Here is a 22,304-nt window from a genome sequence, read left to right on the forward strand (position 1 = left end):
ATTAATTAAAAACACTCAAAAGGGCACAGGCTTGATAAGAAAACTAGTATATATTTTTCTTTTGAACTAAGAAAACTAGTATATGGTTTATATATTTGTTTTGTTTCTGGTCTTACTTATGCACCATCTCTAACCCAAGATTTCAGTTCATATTTCCAAATTTACTACTCAAAAGTCAAAATAGAAAGACATAATTTCATATATCTGACTTGAAGTCCATAGCTGAGACACAACAACATAAACACCCCCAACCCCTCCCCCTCCAAAAGACAAAGAAAATGATCAAAAAGCAGAAGCAACCTTCTGCATGATGCAATGGTAATAACAATGGACGCTGTCGAATTGGAAAACTAAGAGTTTGATCTAGATTGAGAAAGTATTCCGAGAAGAACCAGCTTATCGCTGACATTGGCAATAAATATCTAGAGCTATTCAGATTTGTAATTGACTCCGTTCCCATTTTGCTCCCCGTTGTTGCTCCATGTCTCCTTCAACTAATCAAAAGATCACAGGAAGTCGTTAGAAATAACAGAGACACCCCGCTTATGAATTTGTGGAACAGACTCGAATAGACAAATCTCATGACCAAGAATATAATGTCTTGGACCTCTTTTTTGTCATTGTAATCGGTTGTGAGTCGAGTGACCTCAAGACACCCAACTACCAAGTCCAAGAGGTCGTCAAAATAACCAGACTCGTGTTCTTCCACGTGCATAGTGGGGGAAAACAATCGAACTCGTAGTGAATTTTTAGGTTCAACCCGTGGAGCAAAGCATAGGACTCACAACTCCTATAACTCCCCACCTTAGACAGTTGAACAAAATTTTATGCAATAAATTTTATTTGCGAAACTTATATAAAAGGTTTACCTTTCCAAGGTGTTGCTTTTGGTAGCGATAGCCCTGTGAAACATAAAAACTTATCAATGATGGGATGATTGAATAATGAATAATACAACTTAAACCTAGAATAGTTCGAGAGAAAGTTTTGTTTGAGCGAGTTAAAAAATGTGGTTGACTAACCTTGTCAGTTCCATATATGTAATCACAGTAAGTGAATACTGAAGCGAAGTTACTGTGGCTTTGTCCTCCAACGTAATGATGGTAATCATGGTACTCTGCACCACCATAAAATGGTATGTATTTTGTTGGGCTCCAAGGGAAGTCGTATCTGGGTAACAGTGAAAATTTGGTCAATTTAGTAAAATAATTATATGGTATTTGATTTAGGAGGGAACATAACTCTAGCTCTAATATCATGAAGATGGAGATGAGGAATTTGGGCAAGAGGGGGAACCCTAAACCCTAAAAGAAGTACTTTTGTGCACCGAATGTAAAGGTTACAGGAGGAATTTCTTCTTTTTGGAGACAATAGTAGTAAAACCAGCCAGGATAAAGGGCAAGTTATTGTCTTATTAAGAAAGACAGTAACAACATGGCCATGGAATGAATAACCAAAAAGTAAGATGCTATCAAGATGAATTTGAAATAAGCGTGAAATCAGAATTGTGTTGTACTTCCTTTCGGCTATTATGTATCAACAAATATTACACAAGCCTAGTATAAGGAATACCTATTATGGATGATAAAGATTGATGATTGTAGCTTAAAGATACTTTGTTTGTTACAAGTTAATACATCCCTGGAAGTCTAAACGAGTAACCAGGATTGTAAATGGTTTCACGTAGATAGATCTAAACTTGTATGCTCAACAGAAAACACGGCCTAGACTATAAGAAAGTCAAACTAATGGGCTAGAAGCGCTCCTCTAATTGATACAACAAGTCAGGGTAAGATATAGACAATAACCAACGGGAAATAAATCGATTATTGTGAAGAAATAGGTAGAATTCCAGCAAGGAAATTCTTTTTCAATTTGATCCTATATTTATGAAGGGAACATCTAATGCAATATTACAGCCCTCAAGGTATACCAAGCTAATTCACATAAATAAACAAAGAAACAAACGTCATGCATTTATTAGAAGAATAAAATTCAGAACCCAGACGTCATCGTCATTATCATTCTTCCGTTTTGGTTAATGGATTCAGGAAACTGAAAGTCGGGTGCATAAAGCCTAAAGACAGCAAATTGGAGCTGGTCAGCTTATAATAGACTTTAGTCATGAAACAAAATCCATTAAGTTCCTAAATGTATCATGTGAAACACAATCTTCAAGAGGAGAGAAGCTTCTATCTAATTGACCAGTTTAGAAGATAACAGATAGTTTACGGTGAATTGGTGGTTTCTTATCTCGCTGGCTAAATATCGAAGGTGGCAATTCTATCAGGGAAGCAAAATATTTTACTCAAGAACCCCTTTACTAGCAAACATGTCTTACTTTGATCTGAAGAACCCCTATCACCCAAAACAGTAAACACCATCAATTCCTCGCTACAATGACATGACATCTAAATGCAAAAACTTCTAAAAATCTGTTCTTCTTTTTTTTGCTTCAAACTCTCTTAATTGCCCTAATATACTTAAAGGCATCTTATCTCATACAGATCTAATTTAAGAACCACAGAATATAAACAAATACAAAATTAAAACAGGAAAGCAAATACTAATATGTTAATTAGTTCAATTGAAACATACCCACTGTGTGTCTCGATAGCCTCGATCTGTCTTAATCCAATCCAAAGCCAGAATGTAATCATATGGCCAGGAACCATTGCAGGTCCAAGAAAAGACGGAATGCCGAGAATTAAGACCTCAGCCCAATGAGCATAAGGAGCTGCAAATCCAATTGGTGCTGGATATTCATGATGAACACTATGAATATTGTCATACCCCCATTTACAATGCAAGAACCTATGGATCCAATAATTCGTGTAGTCCTCAACTATAAAATACACAAGCAACTGCATAACTATCTCCCAACCTGATGGTAATGGCAATCCAGTCCTAATTCCAATCATCTAAACAACAAAAACCAAATAAAAATTACAACTTTAATACAATTACCCCATCAAAATACAAACAAATAAGAATTGAAAGGAACCCTAAATTACCCAAACATTGATAGAATCATACCTCAATACTTGGATAAGAAACAAGCTGAAGAGGGCCAATGACAAGAATAAACGACCTCAAAACATCTTTATAGCATTTAAGGATTCCTTGAGAAGGGATCTTAACTTTAGGTTGAATCTTATATTTATCAATAACTTTGGGTTTTTTAAGCTCCATGAAAACTAATGGAAGAGGAACTAAAGAGAAAATGCAGAATAAGAAGAGAATATTATGACAAAATAGAAAATAATCTGATTTATTAGCAGAATAATTGAACCAAATCGTTTCTGCAAATGTTAATTCTCTTCCTAAAGCTAATTCTGCTTCTTGTAAAGATTGGTAGGGCAACATTTTTAGGATCTCGATCTTTTTGTTTCAGATTAGCGAAGATGATGTAAAATCAAAAACGCAAACTAAAGATCGAGATCAGAAGAGGGGGGGGGGGGGGAATGGAGAATTAGGGTTTTAAATGGATGGAAATGGTCGGATATAATAACTGGGAAAGAGAGAGAGAAGAAACACTAAACTTCCATTAAAACAGGCTGTCAAAGTGGAAGAACTTGGTTTCTGTCGTGATATTTAAACCGATTTTTCCTAAGCGCCTAATCCCACTATTAGAGTGTGATTATTTATGATAATGTATTTCAGCAAGTCAATTAACAAGTAAACTCCTCGTGTTAGTTGAACCACACACACGTATTTGATATTAGTGAATGACAATTAATCTTGGCCGCGGCTTTGGGGAATAAAGAAAATTCTCTCGGGAATAAATTCTCGAGGGAATCCAGATTTTTTTGAAAATTCTCCGGGGAATAAATTTTTATGGGGAATACTAAATAGATTTTTTGAAAGTTCTCCTCCATCTCATCTGGTCTCTCTGCCACTTCATCTTCTCGCCACCTCATCATCTTCTCCGGCGAAGGTCGCCGGCCGGCCAATTTTCCGGCCGGCGACATTCAAACAATTTTTTTTTTTTCTCTCTTCCTCTCTCTCTCTCTCTCTCACACTCCGGCGAAGAGAGACCTTCGCCGGAGGTCTGGTCTGTTCATGGACAGACCAGATCCGGTCTGTTCATGGACAGACCAGATCCGGTCTGTCCATGGGAAATCTTTGAATTCTTGAACTTGTTAATTGGGATTCTTCATTAGCTGTTAGTAGTTTAGATGAAGATGATGAGAGAAAACTCAATTTAATTAATACCCTTCCACTTGTTTCTCCATATTCAGATGGTTCTGAATTAAAGCTTTGGTCTTTAGAAGCTGAGAAGTATAGAGTTGGAGTATTACATGAGTTTTTGAGTTTGACATTGGAGAAGAGAGCATCTATACATCATATTGTAGAGTTTAAAGAAGAACTTTCTCTCACTAAACATACTTACCAGATGCTTTTAAAGCAACCACGAACGTTCTATTTGGCTGGTACAAAGATGAATTGGTTGTGTTCTTGAAGGATTCTTATGATGATAATGGTTTTATCAAAGAAAAAGACCCTCAAGTGATGTTTAATGAGAAGCTTTATAGGTATGCCGTAATGAGAGAGAAGGATGCTGATGCGTCTCAGATGGAATAATAATGTGGGAGCATTCCGAGTTGAACAGGCCAACTGACTTGAGATGATCTACTCAATTACTTGGTTTCGGGTTGGATCGTCTGTCTACTGATAAGAAAGAACAGAAGGGTATGCTCTTTACCGGATCTGGTCTATTCATGGACAGACCGGACCTCCGGCGAAGGTCTCCCTTCGCCGGACTGTTAGAGAGAGAGAGAGGAAGAGAGGGAAAAAAAAGTTTTTTTTTTTTTTTAATGTTTGAAGGTCGCCGGCCGGAAAATTGATCGGCCGGCGACCTTCGCCGGAGAAGATGATGAGGTGGCGAGAAGATGAGGTGGTAGAGAGAGGTGATGAGATGAAGGAGCCTTTTTTTATAACATCTTCTAAAATTAGAAGCCCCTTAGCAATAAAAAACAAACATAAAAGTCAATCTTATTTGACTAGTTTTAAGAAAAGTCTTTATTCCCCAGAGAATTTTGTTTATTCCCCAAAGCCGCGGCCTTAATCTTGTACCACTCATTTTTAGGGTGACTCTTTTATTTTTGTTGAAAATTTTTTAGGGTGACTACCACCACAAGAATCGTAAACAACTAAGATTAGAGTTGATCCAAACAAAATTCTTAACTCCCATGAATAGTAGTAGCTAGTGTGGAAGAAAGAATTCCTTTGGAATTTCCATAATGGAAGAGGTTCTAGGGGAGCTGCAAGGTACGGAACCTATAATCATGAGGTAGAACGAAGCTTTCGACCACTCCAACCAACTGTCTTTGGCGCAGGAAAGAAGTTGTTATGTCCATTATCTGGATATTATCATGTAACTCTTCCCTGTAGTCTGAAAGAATGAATATTTGAATTACTAAGAGTATCTCAAAAGCAAAGCTCAGAAAGAAATGCTTGAATCTCATATGTCAAGTTTTAATTAAGACTCCATTTTCTAGATGACACCATTTAGGACGACGATCAGAAAGACGAATCAGAAGAGACGGGTGCAGATCATGTAGGTGATGGCCGATGGGGTCCCACACTCTTATTATATCGGGCTTTTGATCATGCTTGCCTTTTGGCTTTTGGCTTTTGGACCTAAATAAATTTTCATCTCGGTATTTTTAGTGTCTTAGGGGTGGGACAGATCTGTCGAGACCGGGGAGCTACACTAAATAAAAAGAAATATATGAGTCGACAAGAGATTGTACCTATGTAGCTTTGCAAGGCTTTTGGCCCATTCTTTTGGGTAGCATCTTTCCATATGGGGAGTCTCACTAAAAGACATTTCCAATACGATATTTAAAACTTAAAATTCACTTGGGTGACATTTTCTAGATGTGAATGTTTTTTTTTAGTATAAAAAGATATTGATTAGGACAATCGAGGTACTCAAAAGAGATTTGGATATTAAGTTTTTTTCTTGAGTCATATTAGAATTGAATGTTGTCACACCATTTGAAGGCCAAAATTTATTTTTGCAATAATTTTAAGTGGTACTTAGAAGTTAGAAATTTGTAGATTTGAGTATTGCATAGGAGATTCTGTAACGTCACTTTCAAACAAATTTCGCATAATTGGATGTGTTCATATTCAAAAATGACAACAATTAGATTTAGACTACTCAGTGTGGTTGCACTATAAAGGAAAATTACGAATTCAAATGATGTGTTTTATGCATTGCAGCGAGTTTTTTTGAACTCACCTTAGTTTTAGTCTAACTGAAAAAGTCGATATCGTGACGTTATTCCTAACTCTTTCAAATCTCCAGTTAAATTCGAAGTAAAACGTTCACCTAATTCAACTGGTGGCACACACAAGAGTTGTTGGTGTATTATTTCGTAGACAATAACCACTAAACAAATGAAATATAAAAAGTATATTCTCGGGGAAAAAATAGTAGTGATCCATCAAGACACTATTTTAAGATTTTGATAGTAGGTATAGGTGATGTGATCTAGATTTAAAGGAAAAAGTGAATCCCTTAAATTAGAAATTATACTTGGGATAAAAGATAGAAGAAGTATTAAAATTGGTGATTAATTTTGTCAATTGGAAGAGTCACTAAGCACGTGATAGGTTTTACCAAAAACCGCCACCAAAATATATAGTGCCAAAAGTCCATCTGGTCACACCTCACTGTCACTTACTAACATTTTGTCTATTAGGGTAGATGAGACCAGAGATAGCTAGTCATTGGGAATTCATGGAATCTCTATTGAAATAAGCTACATTCCAAAATTCTAATAACCATTGTTTCTATATAACATCTAACTACTCTTGAGCAATATTAGTAGCTTTTGATATAGATAGTTCAATCAATTCATACTTTCAACAACAAAAATATCAATAGAATTCAAATGTGATATTTTGCTTTTGCCGTTTTAATCAATAGAATTATGACTGATTTAGGCAGACTAATGAGAGTTTAAGAGAAAAATTGAGCTTCATCATCCTAGATAGTTCGGCATGTTATAAAAATTTATTTATGAACTAATTTTTCCCTTTTACTAATAGTCGTAAGCTAGGGCATTTACAAAATATATGTACTCGGTGCTTCATTTGTTGATGTGGTTTTATTTTTGGAATTCTTAATGAATTCAGTCATTAGGTCAAAAGTCGGGAATACATATACATATTTATAATATAACACATCTAATGCAAAATGAGAAATAAGATCCTTGGACTAGGTGGTGAAGGGCATCATAGTTTCTCAATGATGATATAGCCTATAGGTACAACCGCCACATGAACACTAAATTGATCGGCGTTATGCAAGACAACAGGCAAAATTGAACCGAATTTGCTCTTTGTTTTATTACAGGCCCTCATGCAAGTAGTCATATCTCATATGCATTGTGTTAAAAACATTTTGGAAAAGTATCTCACGGCCTTGAGCCTGAAAAATAATGGACCCGCATGTCTTTCAATGTGTATTGAGTGGGTCAAAAGAATCCAGGAAGTTTTTCAATGATGAAAATCTCATGACAATGATGAGCTTCACATCCTTCAATCTCAAAATATAATGGAGGTTGTATCATCCCCCTGAATATCTACAGCTACAACCAATGTCTCAAAATATAATGGAGATTGTATCATCCCCCTGAATATCTACAGCTACAACCAATGTCTCAAAATATGATTGAAATTATTATGTCCTAAATGTCTAGGACTACGACCTACCATGTACGTTGTAACATATATTGTCTTTTTATAAGTAGGTCAAGAATCAAACTCAGGGTTGATATATGTACATCAAAAGTATGTTTATTATACCAGTAAAAGAGTTATCTCTCTATAATCCCTATATTTTGTGGGAGATATTACTTATAGTTCTACAAATGGTTTTTTGGGGTCAAGAGACGTCAACACTAAATCAGTGACAATTAAAAAGACATTGATAGGATAGTGGGGTCAAAGAGAAATAGATAGTGCAACTTTAGAGGTCATGCGTGATCAAAGATTGATGATACGTATTATGGTCTATCCCTTTTCCTTTCTTACAAAGTTGATAATTTCAATGGAGTTGTTTCTAAATCGAATGATAAAAGGAGAACTCATTATCATGGGAGTATGGCCAAGCTAATGGAGGAGGGCTCGAATAACTACTTATCATAAATTCGGCGTGTTACCGTGGGGGAAATTTATATATGTAGAAGGACACATTTCGAATAATATACAAAACGAAGGAATAATGATCTGGTTGTGAGGTTAGATAAGGATGCCTATAGTGGGAATAATGTTCATTGTTTTAAAAAGGGGAATTTGGCCAAAACTCCCTAAGAAATTATGACTTTGGTTAAAAAGGATTCATCAAAGTTTTTCAGGCTTCACCTCCCTGATGGCAATTATGTAATTTTCAATTTCAGTAAAAAGACCAACCTAACCCTAGTCTAAGAAAATACCTTGCAAACACCTTGCACTGCTTTGCAAACACCTTGCACTGCCTTGCAAAGCCTTGCAAACACCTTGCAGAGCCTTGCAAACACCTTACATGGTTTTTGCAAACACCTTGGATAGCCTTGCAAACAAATTGCAGAACCTTGCGAACACCTTGCAGAGCCTTGCAAAAACTTTGCAGAGCCTTGCGAACACCCTGCATGACTTTTGCAAATACCTTGCACAACCTTGCGAACACCTTGCAGAGCCTTGCAAAGCTTTGCAAATACCTTCCAGAGCCTTGCAAACACCTTGCAGAGCCTTGCAAAGCTTTGCAAATACCTTGCAGAGCCTTGCAAACACCTTGCAGTGTCATGCAAATGGTTTGCAAATTAGTTTTTGAATTGATTTAACATGAAATTTGTTACAAATTATTATATTTTGTCTAATAGAATGTTGTATCGAAAAACTAGCTAAAACCCCTACAAATTCATAATAGTCATTTTATAAGCTCTAGCACCATCACTTTACATTTCTTCGAAAAACTTCCAAAGCTTTCATGAAATTCTCAATTTGAACATAAATACCAATTATGATTGTTCAAGAAAATATATTTCTCATAGGCATTTCATCTAACAACTTTATAGCTATTTCAACCAATCTAAGTCTTGTATAACCAACAAACGTTGCATTCCAAGCAACAACATCTCTTTCAAGCATTTTATCAAACACATTGCTTGCATCAACTATACTTTCACAACTTCCATATAAATCCAACAAATAAGTTTGAACATAAATATCAAAACTAACAAATTGTCATCCATCATTCATAACTCAATGAAAATAAAGCAATGAAGAAGTTGAATTATACCTTGAAACACTATCAATTTTTCCTTCCATTTAAAGTATATAAAACTTTCTCTCTCTAGAATTTAGAACCAAAAACTAAATCAAACCCCTTAAAAGCCTCTTCAAACAACAAGCAAATAGATTAAATCACCAAAACCTAAAAACATCAACCTATCTTATAACCAAAATCGATTCAAACCCCAGAAATTTTAATCGGCGTCGACCATCCAACTCGGTTCGGTCATGAGAAAACTCAAATTCCTGATTTATTAGTTAGATTATTACTAGGTATTTCTAATTGAATGAAGGGTATTTTTGACTCTTAAAAAGTTGGTGCCTTTAAAAATGTCCTTGAAGCCTATTTTTATAACTTACTTGGGGCCTAGCTAGTTAAAAAGATGAGTTGTCTTTTTAACAAAAAAATACTAGAAATTGGGCCTCCGGCCCAATTTCCTGTTTTAAAAATATGTTTGAGTTCATTTTATTTTTCTGAAAAATAAGTTGATACGAAGTATGTTCGAAGATCTTGATTGATATTCTTTTAACAATAAAAGAAATCTTGATAAATGAAAATGTATTCACAAAAGCTCAAACTAGTCCACTTAGAATTTGCACTAGTGATAAAGAAAGAAACCCTAAATAAATTAGGAAGAAAATTCTAAATCAACCGTCGAAATTTTTTCTTATTTTAAGAAACAAATCAAGAGAAGGTTTTTTTTTGTTGAAAAAATCAAGAGAAGGTTGACAAACCAACTTCATTCATCGATTTGAGATTCTCTCCCAATTTTGCACAAAGACTTCCATTACTATATCATTTTCCTAGAATTTTGGACCCAAAATAATTATTGGATAAAACTAATTTAAACTGTACGTAATAACCTTACATGATTTTCTTTCAACAAAAAAAAAGAAAAAAAACCTTACATGATTTTTATTTTTAGTGACCTACACCATACACCATGTTACATGTAATATTTTAGTACTATACCATCATTAAATTAGTAATTCCTGGACATTATTTTTGTATAATTAAATTAATATCTTCTAAATCTGAAGTGTTGGGTCCATCTTATTTTCAATAATGTTATTTTTCGCGAAGAGATGTCGATGTTGTTTACTCCATCAGTCTATCTTCTAATCTTTTTAAGTCACCCGATTAATAGAGGCCGACCGCATCTTCTTCGCTATTGAAAATCCCCATTTTGTGTATATTTTAGCATTTTCTATCATTTTTATTTTTTTAGTTCTTTTTTTCTATTTGAATTTCATCTTCTCTAGAAATGAGACCTGAAACTTCTAGAATTTTAAAGTTTATGTCAGCACGATAAACCAAGTGTTGACTCTTTTGCTAGTTATAAGTGAAAGTACCATTTTACTCCAAGTAGGTGGCTGCCAAAGTGGTATCTTAGTAGTACAACCTCATTACGGGATCTTTTAGTTCAACTCCAATACTCCATTGAGGGCAACGTGGAATGGAGTCCACCAAACACCATACAGATGAAGGAGATCTCATGGCCCATTGTTCGATTCCGATTATGGGTCCACCACCTTACATGCCCTATGATCACTTCTAATTGAAAATGTATCCGTGAAGGTCTAATCACACAACATTAGATTTTATATTATTTGACATTGTTTCAATTCACCTAAATCGCATCTTTATGTGTTCAATCATCACCTATGAAAATGTCCTGTTTTAGATTCTTTTAACTTTCCCTACTTTCCTCCAACGGTCTAAAAGTTTTCAATTTCTTTAGGAGTTTCATTGTTCACTCTTAAAGCTTATAATATCTAACTTCTCTATGTATTTTTGTTCTCCCTATCTTTCAACAAAAAAAAAAAAAAAAAAGTAATAGGGCACAAGGGATTTGAAAGTTAAAAATAAACAAGATAGGGAGTTGGGATTAGTAAGTGCCCATAAAATTAACTCCCCCTCATAAATCATGGCTGGTTTAATAAAGTGGACCAGTTGAAAGTCCACTATCAATTAACGGTTTTAACGACCTAATGCTTTTTTCCAAACTTAGATCCTTGTTGAAGAGATCTGTAACTATTAACCAAATCAAACAAATTCATGCTCAACTTCTAATCAACGCTCTTAATCACTTTGAACCTGATTTACTTCATCAAATTCTTCATTCTTCTCTCAGAGACCCATTTCCAATCAGCTCTCTTTATGCTCAACAACTGTTCGATCATTTGTCTCACCCAGATATCTTCTTATGGTCTTCCATAATTCGCTACTTCTCTCAGCATGGTCGATTCAAAGAAGCGATTGCTTATTATATTCGAATGCACCGTGTTGGTTCTCGGCCGAGTACGTTTTCTGTATCAGCTGCTCTTAAGTCATGTGCTAAGATATCAGAAAAAATTGTGGGTATAGCAATTCATTCTCAGGTTTTTAAGTATGGGTTTGATTCTGATATTTATGTTCAGACTTCTCTTGTTGATTTTTACTCAAAATTGGGTAGTCTTGAAAAAGCTCGTAAAGTGTTTGATGAAATGCCTGAACGAAATGTTGTTTCGTGGAATTCAATTCTGTATGGGTATTTGAAATCTGGGAAGCTAAAAGAAGCAAGAAATGTTTTTTATGACATTCCCATGAAGGATGTTGTGTCTTGGAATTCGATGATTTCAGGGTACGCGAAAGTAGGGGACATGAGGGAGGCAAGTTCTTTGTTTGAACAAATGCCGGAGAGAAATTCTGCTTCTTGGAATTCAATGATTAGTGGGTTTGTTGATTGTGGGGATATAAAAGCGGGGAGAAGATTGTTCAACAAAATGCCACAAAAAAGTATAGTTTCTTGGATTATGATGATCTCGGGGTACTCTAAATGTGGTGAAGTTGATTCGGCCCGTCAACTTTTTGATCAGTTGGAAGACAAAGATTTGCTCTCATGGAATGCCATGATTTCTTGTTATGCTCAAAACAGCCAACCTAAAGAAGCTATTCAACTGTTTAATAAGATGCGAAAACCGAACATGAATGTACAGCCTGATGCAATGACTCTTGCTAGTGTTATCTCTGCTTGTTCTCAGTTAGGCGACTTAAGATTTGGATTATGGATTGAATCATATATGGGTAAAATCGGGATCGAATTAGATGATCATTTAGCTACTTCTTTAATTGACTTGTTTGCAAAATCTGGTTCTGTCGAAAAGGCTTTTGAGTTGTTTAAGGGCTTGAGAAGAAAGGATGTAGTTTCATATAGTGCAATGATTTTAGGATTTGGGATAAATGGGAAAGCTCTTGATGCGATTAAGCTGTTTAGAGAGATGTTAGGTGCTAAAATCTGTCCAAATGAAGTTACTTTCACGGCGATATTAACAGCTTATAACCATTCTGGTTTAGTCGAAGAAGGTTATCGATGCTTCAACTCAATGACAATTGACCATGGAGTTGTTCCTTCATCGGATCATTACGGGATTATGGTGGATCTTCTTGGGCGGGCCGGACAGTTGGAAGAGGCTTACGGACTTATAAAGAGTATGCCAATGAAACCTCATGCCGGAGTTTGGGGTGCTTTACTTCTTGCTTGTAGAGTTCATTGTAACGTCGAACTCGGAGAAATTGCAGCTAGAAAATGTATTGAATTGGAGCCTGAAACAAGTGGGTATTATTCTCTTTTAGCTAACATTTATGCCTCAGTTGAGAGATGGGATGATGCTAAGAAATTGAGAATAATGATGGAGGAGAAAAAATTGAATAAGATACCTGGGTGTAGCTGGATGGAATCAACTTGAAAGAATTCTTCCAAGTTAGGCTGAGTTTAAGTGTTATTTTTGTGAATAAAAAATAATTTTATTTTGAAAATTAAAATAAAAAACTGATATTACCTAAATGAATATCTAGATCTTCTCCTTAAATTTTGCTTTATATCAAAAATTACAGTCTAGAAGCAAAGTTCGAGTACTTAAAAGAAGTAAAGACTCACAGCGATGCTAAATGAAACAATAGTTTATTCGTTTTCAAATAGACCAGTAAAAGAAGAGTTTTCCTTGATAGTGAAGAGATTATGGGTTCAAGTCTATGTAATAACGAGTTCGGGCCCAAGCTATTGCCTTTAAACAAGACAAGAGTGTGAAAATACCATGTGTTACTATCTTACTATCTCGTCGTCGAAAGAAATATGTCACCGCCTTGCTAGAATTAGCTTCACAGCTTCTTATTTTTAGATTCATAGAAATATAAGATACCAAGCGTTATGATAGGTCTAATCCTAGAATTACGCAGTTTCTTTTTTCTTGGCTCTCACCTTTTGACTAATAGATGATTCTGCTACCTAATTATCAATTTTCCTGACATTATTAAATATCCAGTTATCCACAAAAATGACATAAATTAGGAGGGTGCTCGAATGAAATCAATAAGCTTTTGCTATTTCAAAGAGTTGTAGTACATGAGTTTGCAACTACAATTCTAACCATCCATTCATACCAACTTTTTAATATAAAGATCAACTGACAGTTTAAAGGCTCTGCTTGTCAAACCCCATCAACTATAGCATATCTTAAAATAGTAGTAAGTATGATTATTTTTCCTACCCGATAAATAAGTTAGAACTTAAATTTTATAATTTGGAATTTAAACTAGTCTGCTGTAGATTTTTAGTGATGGAGTCAGTCGAAATTCCACTCCACGTAGGCTAAAAGCATCTCCAATGCAAGACTCAAGAAAAACTCTAAAAATCCTATTTGTCAAGTGTGGAAAATGGATCTCTAAATAGTCTCTTTCCTATTTGACCATTTAGAGACACTCTATTTCAAAACCATCTCCAATGCAACACTCAAGAAAAATTCTAAAAATCTATATTTTGGTTTAAAAGTAATTGATTTGCTTATGTGACACTTAGAGAAACTCAAGAGGACACTCTAAATTTAGAGTGTCCTCTTAAGGATCTCTAAAATGAATCTTGACACATCACTTTAGAGATTCATTTACATTGGAGATGGATTTTAAAGAAAAACTCTAAAAAAATCTTATGTGGCACTGTAAGATTTAGAGTTTGAGTGTTGCATTGGAGATGCTCTACGGTTCAAAGATCCGATCTACCTCTATGACACCAGATCTAATACATTGAATCTTGTTAGAGCCCATTAGACTATCTATCTTTCAAAAGTAATTGGCAAAAAAAAAAAAAAATTTGTCAAAACTTCTCTACTTTACAAATGCTAATGGAGATATGTCGTGAGATAATTCTTAACGGAACTAATGCACATATTTTCGGAATAAAGCCAAGCGCCTTTTCCAACTTAACTAAATCTGATCTAACGTTTATTTATTCTTTTCTTTATAAAGATACAAGATTAAATGAATACATCAGACATTAAATCAAATGACTTAATACAGTATAAAGATGAAATATATTAGAACACTTACAAAATCATAATCTCTAAGATCTTAGCCATTTACTAATGAACTTTGTTTTGAGACACTTGTTTGATTGGTTAAATAACATAAATTAAAGAGCCAATCAAAAGCTTTGACATTTTTTACTTTAAATTGAGTCAGTTTTACATTTAGTATCACACACCATTTCCACGCAACCTTCTCTCTTCATTACCAACAACTACTTTCTCCCTCCTCTCCTCCTAAGCAACTCTCTCTCTCTCTCTCTACCTTCCTTTCCCTTCCTCCAAAACCTTCCCTCAACTTCAAACCTTACTCTATCTCAAACTCTATGTCTGAAAGAAAACCTCAACAAAAATTCCCTCATAAAAAAAACAAAATCCCAAATCCAAATTTACCGAATTGTCCAAGAAAAAAATCAAAACAACCTCGATTGAAGTCTTCGAAAAAAATTAGTATTCTTCAAAGATGTAAGTCGGAACCAATTTTGTTTGGTTTTATTCAAGAAAATGAAATTCATAGTCCCCAACCCGGAATTCAATTTCTTCGAAGGCACACGTGTTATGATTTTGATGGGCCATTTTTGTCCCATTCTTATTCAAATTCCAAGGTAATTCTGTTAATTACGCATTTTTATATATTTGGTTTATGAAATATTTGGTTTTGATTTTGTAATTGTGGATGTAGACGTACGAAAATGATGCGAAAGTGGTAGTAAATGTAAGTGTGGAAGGTAGTCCTGGTCCCCTTCGAGCTTTAGTTCCGTTAGGGGCGAGTGTTGAGGAGACAATCAAATTAGTAGTCGATAAATATAGTGACGAAGGGAGAAGGCCTTACCTCGATAAATGTGGGACACCGACGGAATTTGACTTACATCTTTCCCATTTTAGCCTCGAAAGTAAGTACACTTTTTTTTTGGATAGTTTTTTGTAGGATCGATGTCTATTCAGAATCTAACTCAATCACGTCTATAGTTAAAATAGTACTAATTTTAAATCCTCATTGCTAATGGTTTTGATCTGAATGCAGGTATAAAGAAGACAGATAAAATAGGAGAAGTAGGAAGTAGAAGTTTTTATTTAAGAAAGAAAAATGGTAGTTTTAGGAGCACTAATGGTGAAGATAAAACACTTGTAATTTCAGAATCAGCTCCTGATCAGATTGTTCATACAAGATCAATCACTTCTACACACCATCATCATGAGATTGGAAGATCATCCATTGTTTTCTTCCAGTCATTCATCGCAAGGAAGATGAGTAAGATTGGAAGAAGAACTAGAAGGTTTTGGAGTGTCTTGCTTGGATGTGGGTGATTCTTTCATAGTTTTACTACCAGTAATCACTATTGTTAACTTAACCATATAGTCATGAATTAATACCTTGTAGTTTTTAATGAAAAAGGGGATCTTAATATACAGTATATTTTTTTCTTTTCTTTTAATTAAGCGTGTTATGTTCGTTATGTTTTTTTGTTGAAATAGAAATGTTATTTATAGAGAAAAATACGATTACAGTATATATTAGAAATAAAAATTTAGATTGTATGTTCGTTATAATTAAATGGGATAAATGTTTTTACTATCTAATGAGAAAATAATGGTGGACCGATTCCAATAAGCACTATAAAATATTTTTCATCGGAATGACTTTTTGTTAGTATAGTTAAAAATACATGTTAGTTCCATTTTTTTTCTAGAGATGTCCGATTCGCAAAAAACAGTCTTTTATAGTAAAAGATGACCAATTTTTATTTTGGGCTCATTTTGATTTTTTAATATTTCTGCTTAGACGTTGATTTCTGTTTTCTTATTGTACCCTCTCTTCAACACTCTTAAATTTTTTTAACTTTTGTCACTTTTTGTTGCTGGTTGACGGTCACTGGTCGGCCACCATCATCAGAAGAAAAACAGAAACACGTTTCTTCTTCTTAATCTAAAAATCTAATCACTACCCAAATGAATTAACAACCTAACATTTGGCATTAGACATACATTAAAACAGGGGAATTTCACCTTAAAACTGTGGTTGGCTTTTCCAAGAGGTGAAGAGGCAGTTTGTGAAACAAGCAATTCAAGGTGACTATTGTTGTACTAATTTTTTTTAAGAATTCACCTAATCTTTATTGAACATCAACCTACCATCCATGTAAGTTTCTACCTTTACTCTTTATTTTTATTTCGACTGCAAGTAGTAATATTTCCACAGTGCGCAAACGTCATAACTCTTGAAGTCAAAGAGAACAACAAATAAAATACTTTTTTAAAGAAAAAAATAAGGTCGGTGTTATTGACATAAACACAAGTTGAAGAAAATAGGGCCGGCAGTAGTTGTCAAACAATGAAGAATGGGAAACAAATATACCTTGATTACAAGACATCTGAATTCCATCTTTTATCACTCTATTACAAGTTTATAACTAATCTTTAAGTGAAGACCAAAGAAGTGAAGAACCTCTCTCTCTCTCTCTCTGTCTCTAAACCTAAAATGGGCGGTGCCTAAGAAGACCATGATTTATTGTTTGATAGAATAATACAAAGAGAAACTCCCATCAGTACTAAAAGGAAGAAAACAAAAAAATATGTACCAACTGCCGAAATGGTCCCAAAGAAAAAAAAATGGTGATGGACAATCCAAATTAAATCCTTCAATTACGGAGAGGAACAAGACATGTTTAACCTTGTCTATACGCTATTACTTGATGCCTCGCCTTCTGTGCTAGTCAGAGCTAAACTTCAAGTGTCTGAAAATAAATTTATACTATATATCATGTGACCTCAGGCCATATGACACCTCATTTTGATTTAGGTTTTTGTTGAGAGATGCCTCATCTTGATTTAGGTTTTTGTTCAAAATTCAGCTCAATTTATCATACATAAAATTATGGACCTATATTTCTTTAATTAATTTCCTCATCTTTAATTGTGTTTACTAATTAACCATGTTTGTAATATAAAATTATGGACCTATTCATGCTAATACATTTAGTATTTGTTTTTTTAAATTAATAGATATACTATCAATTTTCTTTTGTGTGCATTTAAGCGTTTCCATTTGCTCCATACCCATTGCAAAATGTACCCATCCGGTCTATAAGATCTCAGATCTTCACTCGATAAATGTTGTCCTTGACTCCTTTCCCATGCCACACGGTCTTCCTCGTTATTTTAATATGTAACTTAATGTCAAATCAGATGTCACAACATAAATAAAAGTTATCTAGTTTCGACCTTAGTCTACATACTCCTCTCTCAACAAAAAAAAAAAAAGTCTACATACTCCTATTATTTATCAAGCAATTGCTCAATAAATGTCATAAAAAGTCAAATAATTAAATGAAAACAACAATGCTAGGTTGATACAAATTTTTCTCAACACTAATAATTAATTGGCATAAGCCATCTGAAACAACTTTGAATATGCTATTGTCAAGATTTAACAGGCACCCAAATATTAATAATGATTGAGATTTTTAAGCGAATGTCTTGGAACATGGGTCTTCATCTAGAACCAACGATACAGAACGGGTTTTGGTTCATGAACACTGCTACAGTTAGAAACCTATATCACAGGAGATCTCCAGCTGCCTGAGAAATTAAAGTCAGCAAGATCATACGAACATGGTTTTTACCACAATATGAGTATGGAAACAAACCTGATTTAGTTTACGATCGCATCAGGTTGTTGTTGAGGCAAAGAAGCTTCAAATGCTGGTAAAGCTTTACATGCTTCATAAACCTTACTCAATGTAGGAAACTTGGACTGCATATAAGAACAAGTAGAGAACAACCACGTATTAGTCTTGTAAGATTATTTCCATGATTTCTTTCACATACACGACCATCTGTTCTGATGTGAAAAACCATATGCCCTAAAAGCTCAAGCTTATTAGAGAGACGTCACTCAAAATATGACTTATCACATAACCATGGATGAGGTAGTAGATGGACCACATATGTTACATCTAAAGATATCCCCCTTTTTCTTTTCCATTACCAGTCATCGTGAGTTCAACTTGAGAATTTCGAATTGAGAGACAAGAGTATGTTAGAAAAGAAAGTTACGAGAAAAATAGTCGTTCTATAGACTGTAAAGACGTACAAAAGTAAATGGAGTATCAAAAGAGTAGATATTGAAATATTAAGGATAAAGAAAAAGGAAGAGATAAGCCTTCACCATATCAAAATGGAATCTTGCTATAGCATTACTGATCTGTGGAGCCAAAAAAACATCAGCCTGCATATATAAGCACACACTCTTTGATCAAATGTTAAATTAAGAACTAATTTGGTCGAAAGAACAGGATAAAGTAATATTAGTTCAAAAATCTATTAACTTATATAGGATTCTCAAGTTATAAGGCCCGCGAACAATAAATGGTGAAGGGGGATCTTAATTATTTCCTTGGAGAATCATATGTTTAAAGTCTAGATGAGGCTTTAGAAGTTAGGAGGCATAGAAAAATTAGATAATTCATGAATGGTGGACAATTTTCATTTAGCAAAGCACAAACAGAAGTGGACTTTAACACATAAAGAAACTCCATTAATTGTAATAACTAATAACCTTATCTCTGGGAGTTCGCGGGCAGAAATGAATAGGCGATAAAAAATCTATATTTCTCTTGCCAAAGCCATGTTGGTGAGTTAAGCTACAGATAAAAGGATTAGAACAAACCATGAATACTTCGTCTCCTGTTGCATATCTGCCAGAAACATCCTTCAGCAATCGCTCCAGAGCTGCATAAAATACACTCCTATTGAAGTTGCAGAGTCGTAATGCTACTTGTACAGGAGGAGTAATAGAGTATTTAAGATTCCGAGTGGAATACAAACACAAAGTGAAGAATAAACTGAAGCTGTGCTGTAATGGAAGCCCGAACAAAAATACTTTGTAACGTTATAAAGCATAAACATATAGCATCCAGCTTATGTAGTTGAAAGGGTGAAAGTCAAATCAATAACACAAGATACAATTAGCTACGAAACCTTGATTGTGGCCAAATATACAGTTTCTTCTCATCAGACACAGTTCGCTACCAACTTATAGTTTAAAATCTCTGATCACATTGAAATACTAAGTGACAACAATCGAAGATTTAATAACAATTGACGCAATATATGAATCCTAAATGTGATTAACCACAATGTAATGGTAGTGTATCTAGAGAACACGTGACAGCAGATGAAAGTACCAACCAATAAAACCCTTTTCTAGATAATGATGAGCCCATGAATTTCGCCCCTCTGGACCAACCTTTTCTTCGATGTCCTTCTGCAGAGATGGAAAGAGGTATGTAACTTAAGATTGACCCATCTGAACTATTACTTGTCTTATACTGTGAATTATGAATATTCACACTTATAGCGGAAAAATATCGAATGCGGAAAAAGTTTACCAGCACTTGAAGCATTTGGAGAGGTTGTATACTACAGCTGACGATACTTGCAACCTGCAACAAAATATTTATTTCACAGTATTATAAGATGTTAAGGAAGATTTACTCGATCATCAAGAAGCCAGCACAACTGTGGATTGAGTGGGTGATGATATAAGGAGATTTGAGCAGGAAGTCCACCAACCCTTAAAAAATATCGATATGTTTTAACCAAGACCAACAAGAAACGGGTAGCCAAATTTCATGTATATATATACACTATTTTCAGCAACAACTTATAGCCTTCGTATAAAACTTCTTTTTACGATCGTTCCTTAAGCGGCGATGCACGTCTAAACCCATTGCAAGCACCCGCACGGTCCATGAGCCTAACCCGATATGGATGTGTCTAAACCCGGCGTGGACGCGTCTACGCCGGACATGGATGCTACTAAACCGAGCTTGGACGGTTTGCCCTTTTTTGGCGTGGGTTAGGCATTTGAAGGTGAAGTTACAAAATCGAAGTTACTAGCAATAAGTACCTGAAGATTGACAGCTTTCCTCTTAGGATCAACAGGCAAAAGAGCATTTTGAGGAAACTTCTCTTCTAAATACTGCCCAAACACAACAACATTTAGCGAATGCTGGATACCTTTACGAAAAATCAAACACGGAGATCTTCATACAAATTAATAGACCCTTTTCTTTTTTGTCCCAAACACACAAAAAGAGAAACCCTAGTTTTGATCATACTAACCAGCAAAATGGCAAAGGAATCAGAAACCACTACATCACCATCAACTAATACCGGAACAAAATGAAGTGGGTTCAGACGCTCAAACTCTGCAAACTCAATTTCAGATTATTATTATTAATCAGATCAAATTGATAGGTAATTTAGGCTAATTACAGAAATTGATGATAAATAATAAGGAATTAACCTGGACTAAATTGCTCTCCTTTATTAAGATCAACTGCTTTATACTCGTAAGGAATTCCTATCACAAATAATCAAAACCCCTTCCTATTATCACTTGAAAACATTACATTATCATAAACAGAAGAAATTCGAATTCATAAGTAAAACCGTAAAAGTAAAAGTAAATGGGAAAAAGGGTGAACCTTTAAGGTTTAACGCAAATCTGGCTCGCCATGAACATGAACTCTGCCAGAATGAGTATAATTGAAGCTTTGAAGTAGGGGAAGAAGATATATCCTGTGGAAAAATATAAAGTTCAAATTTGAAAAAATAAAAATAAATCTAAGGGTACCCTTTGTCTGTCTCTATATAATTCTGCAAGAATTTGAGTTGTTTAGGAATTGATAGGGTTACCTCAGAATTTGGATTCATGAATATGATCTTCTTCCTTTTATTTTTCTATAAAAATTTCTGTGTTTTTTCTCCAGGTGAATATGCAGGCAGACGAGCTACCCGCCAAAACAAAAGGTCAGATGATTTGTTCCTATTTGCATTTGCTAAGCACAACCTCATCAGACCGTTAGGTTGGTCTCGAATTGAGTAGCCACAGTCCGTAGCAAATCCGCAAGTTTCATAAAAAAAGTTAAAATCTGACCTTTTAGTCAATACATAAAAAAAAAATACAAAAAATAAGTCATTTCGTTATTTATTAAAATTAGAGGACCACGAGGGAAGTTGGTCACACTTTAGGAGCCAGTTGAGAAATAACTCACCCCAACACGAGTTTAAATAAAGAGGAGGGGAAATAATAGAAGGGATAGAGAGAAGTGGTGGTACCTTGTCTCATGTAGCCCAGTTGGTTGAGATGCTTTCCATTGCTCCCAACATGTCATGGGCTCGAGAGTAGGTATGAGCACAACAAGAGAGAGGTGGTGGTGGTGAAAAGAGAGAAAAGATAACGGTGGTGGTAGTGGTAGAGGAGGTGGAAGAAAAAAAAATTAAATTAGGATAGCCAGAAGATGGTTCGTGGTCGACAACTTTTTGTCAACGACTTTTCCCTAGGAGATGAAAAGGAGAAAGGACATGGAGAGAAACTTTTGAAACGAAGGGCAAAAAAGAGTGAAAAAAATATAATAATTAAGTTCCACTAAAGGATGTGAGAATAATCTCACATGAGAGCCTCCACTCATTGCCAATTGATTTTGAGTTGAATGACTACAAACTTAACAAAGGATTCTTGGTGTCAGGGGCCAATGATAACATTGGACAAACATGGTGGTCATATTAGAGCAGTCCGTTTTAGTAATTTTTGTGAGTCAATGAAATTTAACTAGTTCAATGTCTTACTGAAGTGTGATCATCAATCATTCTCTTCCTTAACAGATGGG

The 22,304-nt window shown here is 34.8% G+C and overlaps 4 protein-coding genes across 6 annotated transcripts; 2 read left to right on the forward strand and 2 right to left on the reverse strand.

Annotated features, from left to right (window-relative positions):
• Nucleotides 1-179: 179 nt before the first annotated feature.
• On the reverse strand, nucleotides 180-3,711 carry LOC147535113 (methylsterol monooxygenase 1-1-like). The gene is made up of 5 exons (XM_086648424.1): nucleotides 3,037-3,711; nucleotides 2,599-2,921; nucleotides 1,023-1,170; nucleotides 870-902; nucleotides 180-494 (listed from the first exon to the last, which is right to left on the reverse strand). The coding sequence occupies exons 1-5, from the start codon at nucleotides 3,364-3,366 to the stop codon at nucleotides 429-431; spliced, it is 900 nt and encodes a 299-aa protein (XP_086504550.1). The 5' UTR covers nucleotides 3,367-3,711; the 3' UTR covers nucleotides 180-428.
• Nucleotides 3,712-11,051: 7,340 nt separating this feature from the next.
• LOC147535114 (Tetratricopeptide repeat (TPR)-like superfamily protein) lies at nucleotides 11,052-13,115 on the forward strand. Its single transcript, XM_086651278.1, has one exon. The coding sequence runs from the start codon at nucleotides 11,281-11,283 to the stop codon at nucleotides 13,015-13,017; it is 1,737 nt and encodes a 578-aa protein (XP_086507404.1). The 5' UTR covers nucleotides 11,052-11,280; the 3' UTR covers nucleotides 13,018-13,115.
• A 1,676-nt stretch (nucleotides 13,116-14,791) lies between these two features.
• Nucleotides 14,792-16,064, forward strand: LOC147535115 (PPR containing protein). The gene is made up of 3 exons (XM_086648379.1): nucleotides 14,792-15,233; nucleotides 15,311-15,521; nucleotides 15,653-16,064. Exons 1-3 carry the CDS (start codon nucleotides 14,955-14,957, stop codon nucleotides 15,934-15,936), a joined length of 774 nt encoding a protein of 257 aa, XP_086504505.1. The 5' UTR covers nucleotides 14,792-14,954; the 3' UTR covers nucleotides 15,937-16,064.
• A 1,718-nt stretch (nucleotides 16,065-17,782) lies between these two features.
• Nucleotides 17,783-21,549, reverse strand: LOC147535116 (glutathione S-transferase 2-like). Of its 3 annotated transcripts, none has more exons than XM_086645476.1 (12): nucleotides 21,331-21,549; nucleotides 21,120-21,213; nucleotides 20,939-20,995; nucleotides 20,755-20,840; nucleotides 20,540-20,611; nucleotides 20,019-20,072; nucleotides 19,819-19,894; nucleotides 19,298-19,359; nucleotides 18,797-18,856; nucleotides 18,276-18,382; nucleotides 17,896-18,203; nucleotides 17,783-17,856 (listed from the first exon to the last, which is right to left on the reverse strand). In XM_086645476.1, the coding sequence occupies exons 1-10, from the start codon at nucleotides 21,346-21,348 to the stop codon at nucleotides 18,281-18,283; spliced, it is 681 nt and encodes a 226-aa protein (XP_086501602.1). In that variant the 5' UTR covers nucleotides 21,349-21,549; the 3' UTR covers nucleotides 17,783-17,856; nucleotides 17,896-18,203; nucleotides 18,276-18,280. The 3 variants fall into 3 exon arrangements, with proteins under 3 accessions (XP_086501602.1, XP_086501601.1, XP_086501600.1); XM_086645475.1 differs by having other exon boundaries at nucleotides 17,783-17,870; nucleotides 17,983-18,207; nucleotides 21,331-21,483; XM_086645474.1 differs by having other exon boundaries at nucleotides 17,896-18,207; nucleotides 21,331-21,483.
• Between the last annotated feature and the right edge of the window lie 755 nt (nucleotides 21,550-22,304).

This window comes from Eschscholzia californica, unplaced genomic scaffold (genome assembly GCF_041429995.1).
Source record: "Eschscholzia californica isolate CP2 unplaced genomic scaffold, dmEscCali1.0.p SCAF_6, whole genome shotgun sequence".
NCBI classification, from domain to species: Eukaryota; Viridiplantae; Streptophyta; class Magnoliopsida; order Ranunculales; family Papaveraceae; genus Eschscholzia; species Eschscholzia californica.

Coding starts and splice junctions, on each gene's coding strand:
- LOC147535116 (XM_086645476.1), bottom strand. Junction 20,612..20,754: donor ATTCCTTTGCCATTTTGCTG/GTTAGTATGATC, acceptor GTGTTTGGGCAG/TATTTAGAAGAGAAGTTTCC. Junction 18,383..18,796: donor CAAGATTCCATTTTGATATG/GTGAAGGCTTAT, acceptor TCTTATATGCAG/TCCAAGTTTCCTACATTGAG.
- LOC147535114 (XM_086651278.1), top strand. CDS start 11,281: ATGCTTTTTTCCAAACTTAGATCCTTGTTGAAGAGATCTGTAACTATT.
- LOC147535113 (XM_086648424.1), bottom strand. CDS start 3,366: ATGTTGCCCTACCAATCTTTACAAGAAGCAGAATTAGCTTTAGGAAGA. Junction 903..1,022: donor ACATATATGGAACTGACAAG/GTTAGTCAACCA, acceptor TATGTTTCACAG/GGCTATCGCTACCAAAAGCA. Junction 495..869: donor AAAAGCAACACCTTGGAAAG/GTAAACCTTTTA, acceptor TCTTTTGATTAG/TTGAAGGAGACATGGAGCAA.
- LOC147535115 (XM_086648379.1), top strand. CDS start 14,955: ATGTCTGAAAGAAAACCTCAACAAAAATTCCCTCATAAAAAAAACAAA. Junction 15,234..15,310: donor ATTCTTATTCAAATTCCAAG/GTAATTCTGTTA, acceptor TTGTGGATGTAG/ACGTACGAAAATGATGCGAA. Junction 15,522..15,652: donor TTCCCATTTTAGCCTCGAAA/GTAAGTACACTT, acceptor ATCTGAATGCAG/GTATAAAGAAGACAGATAAA.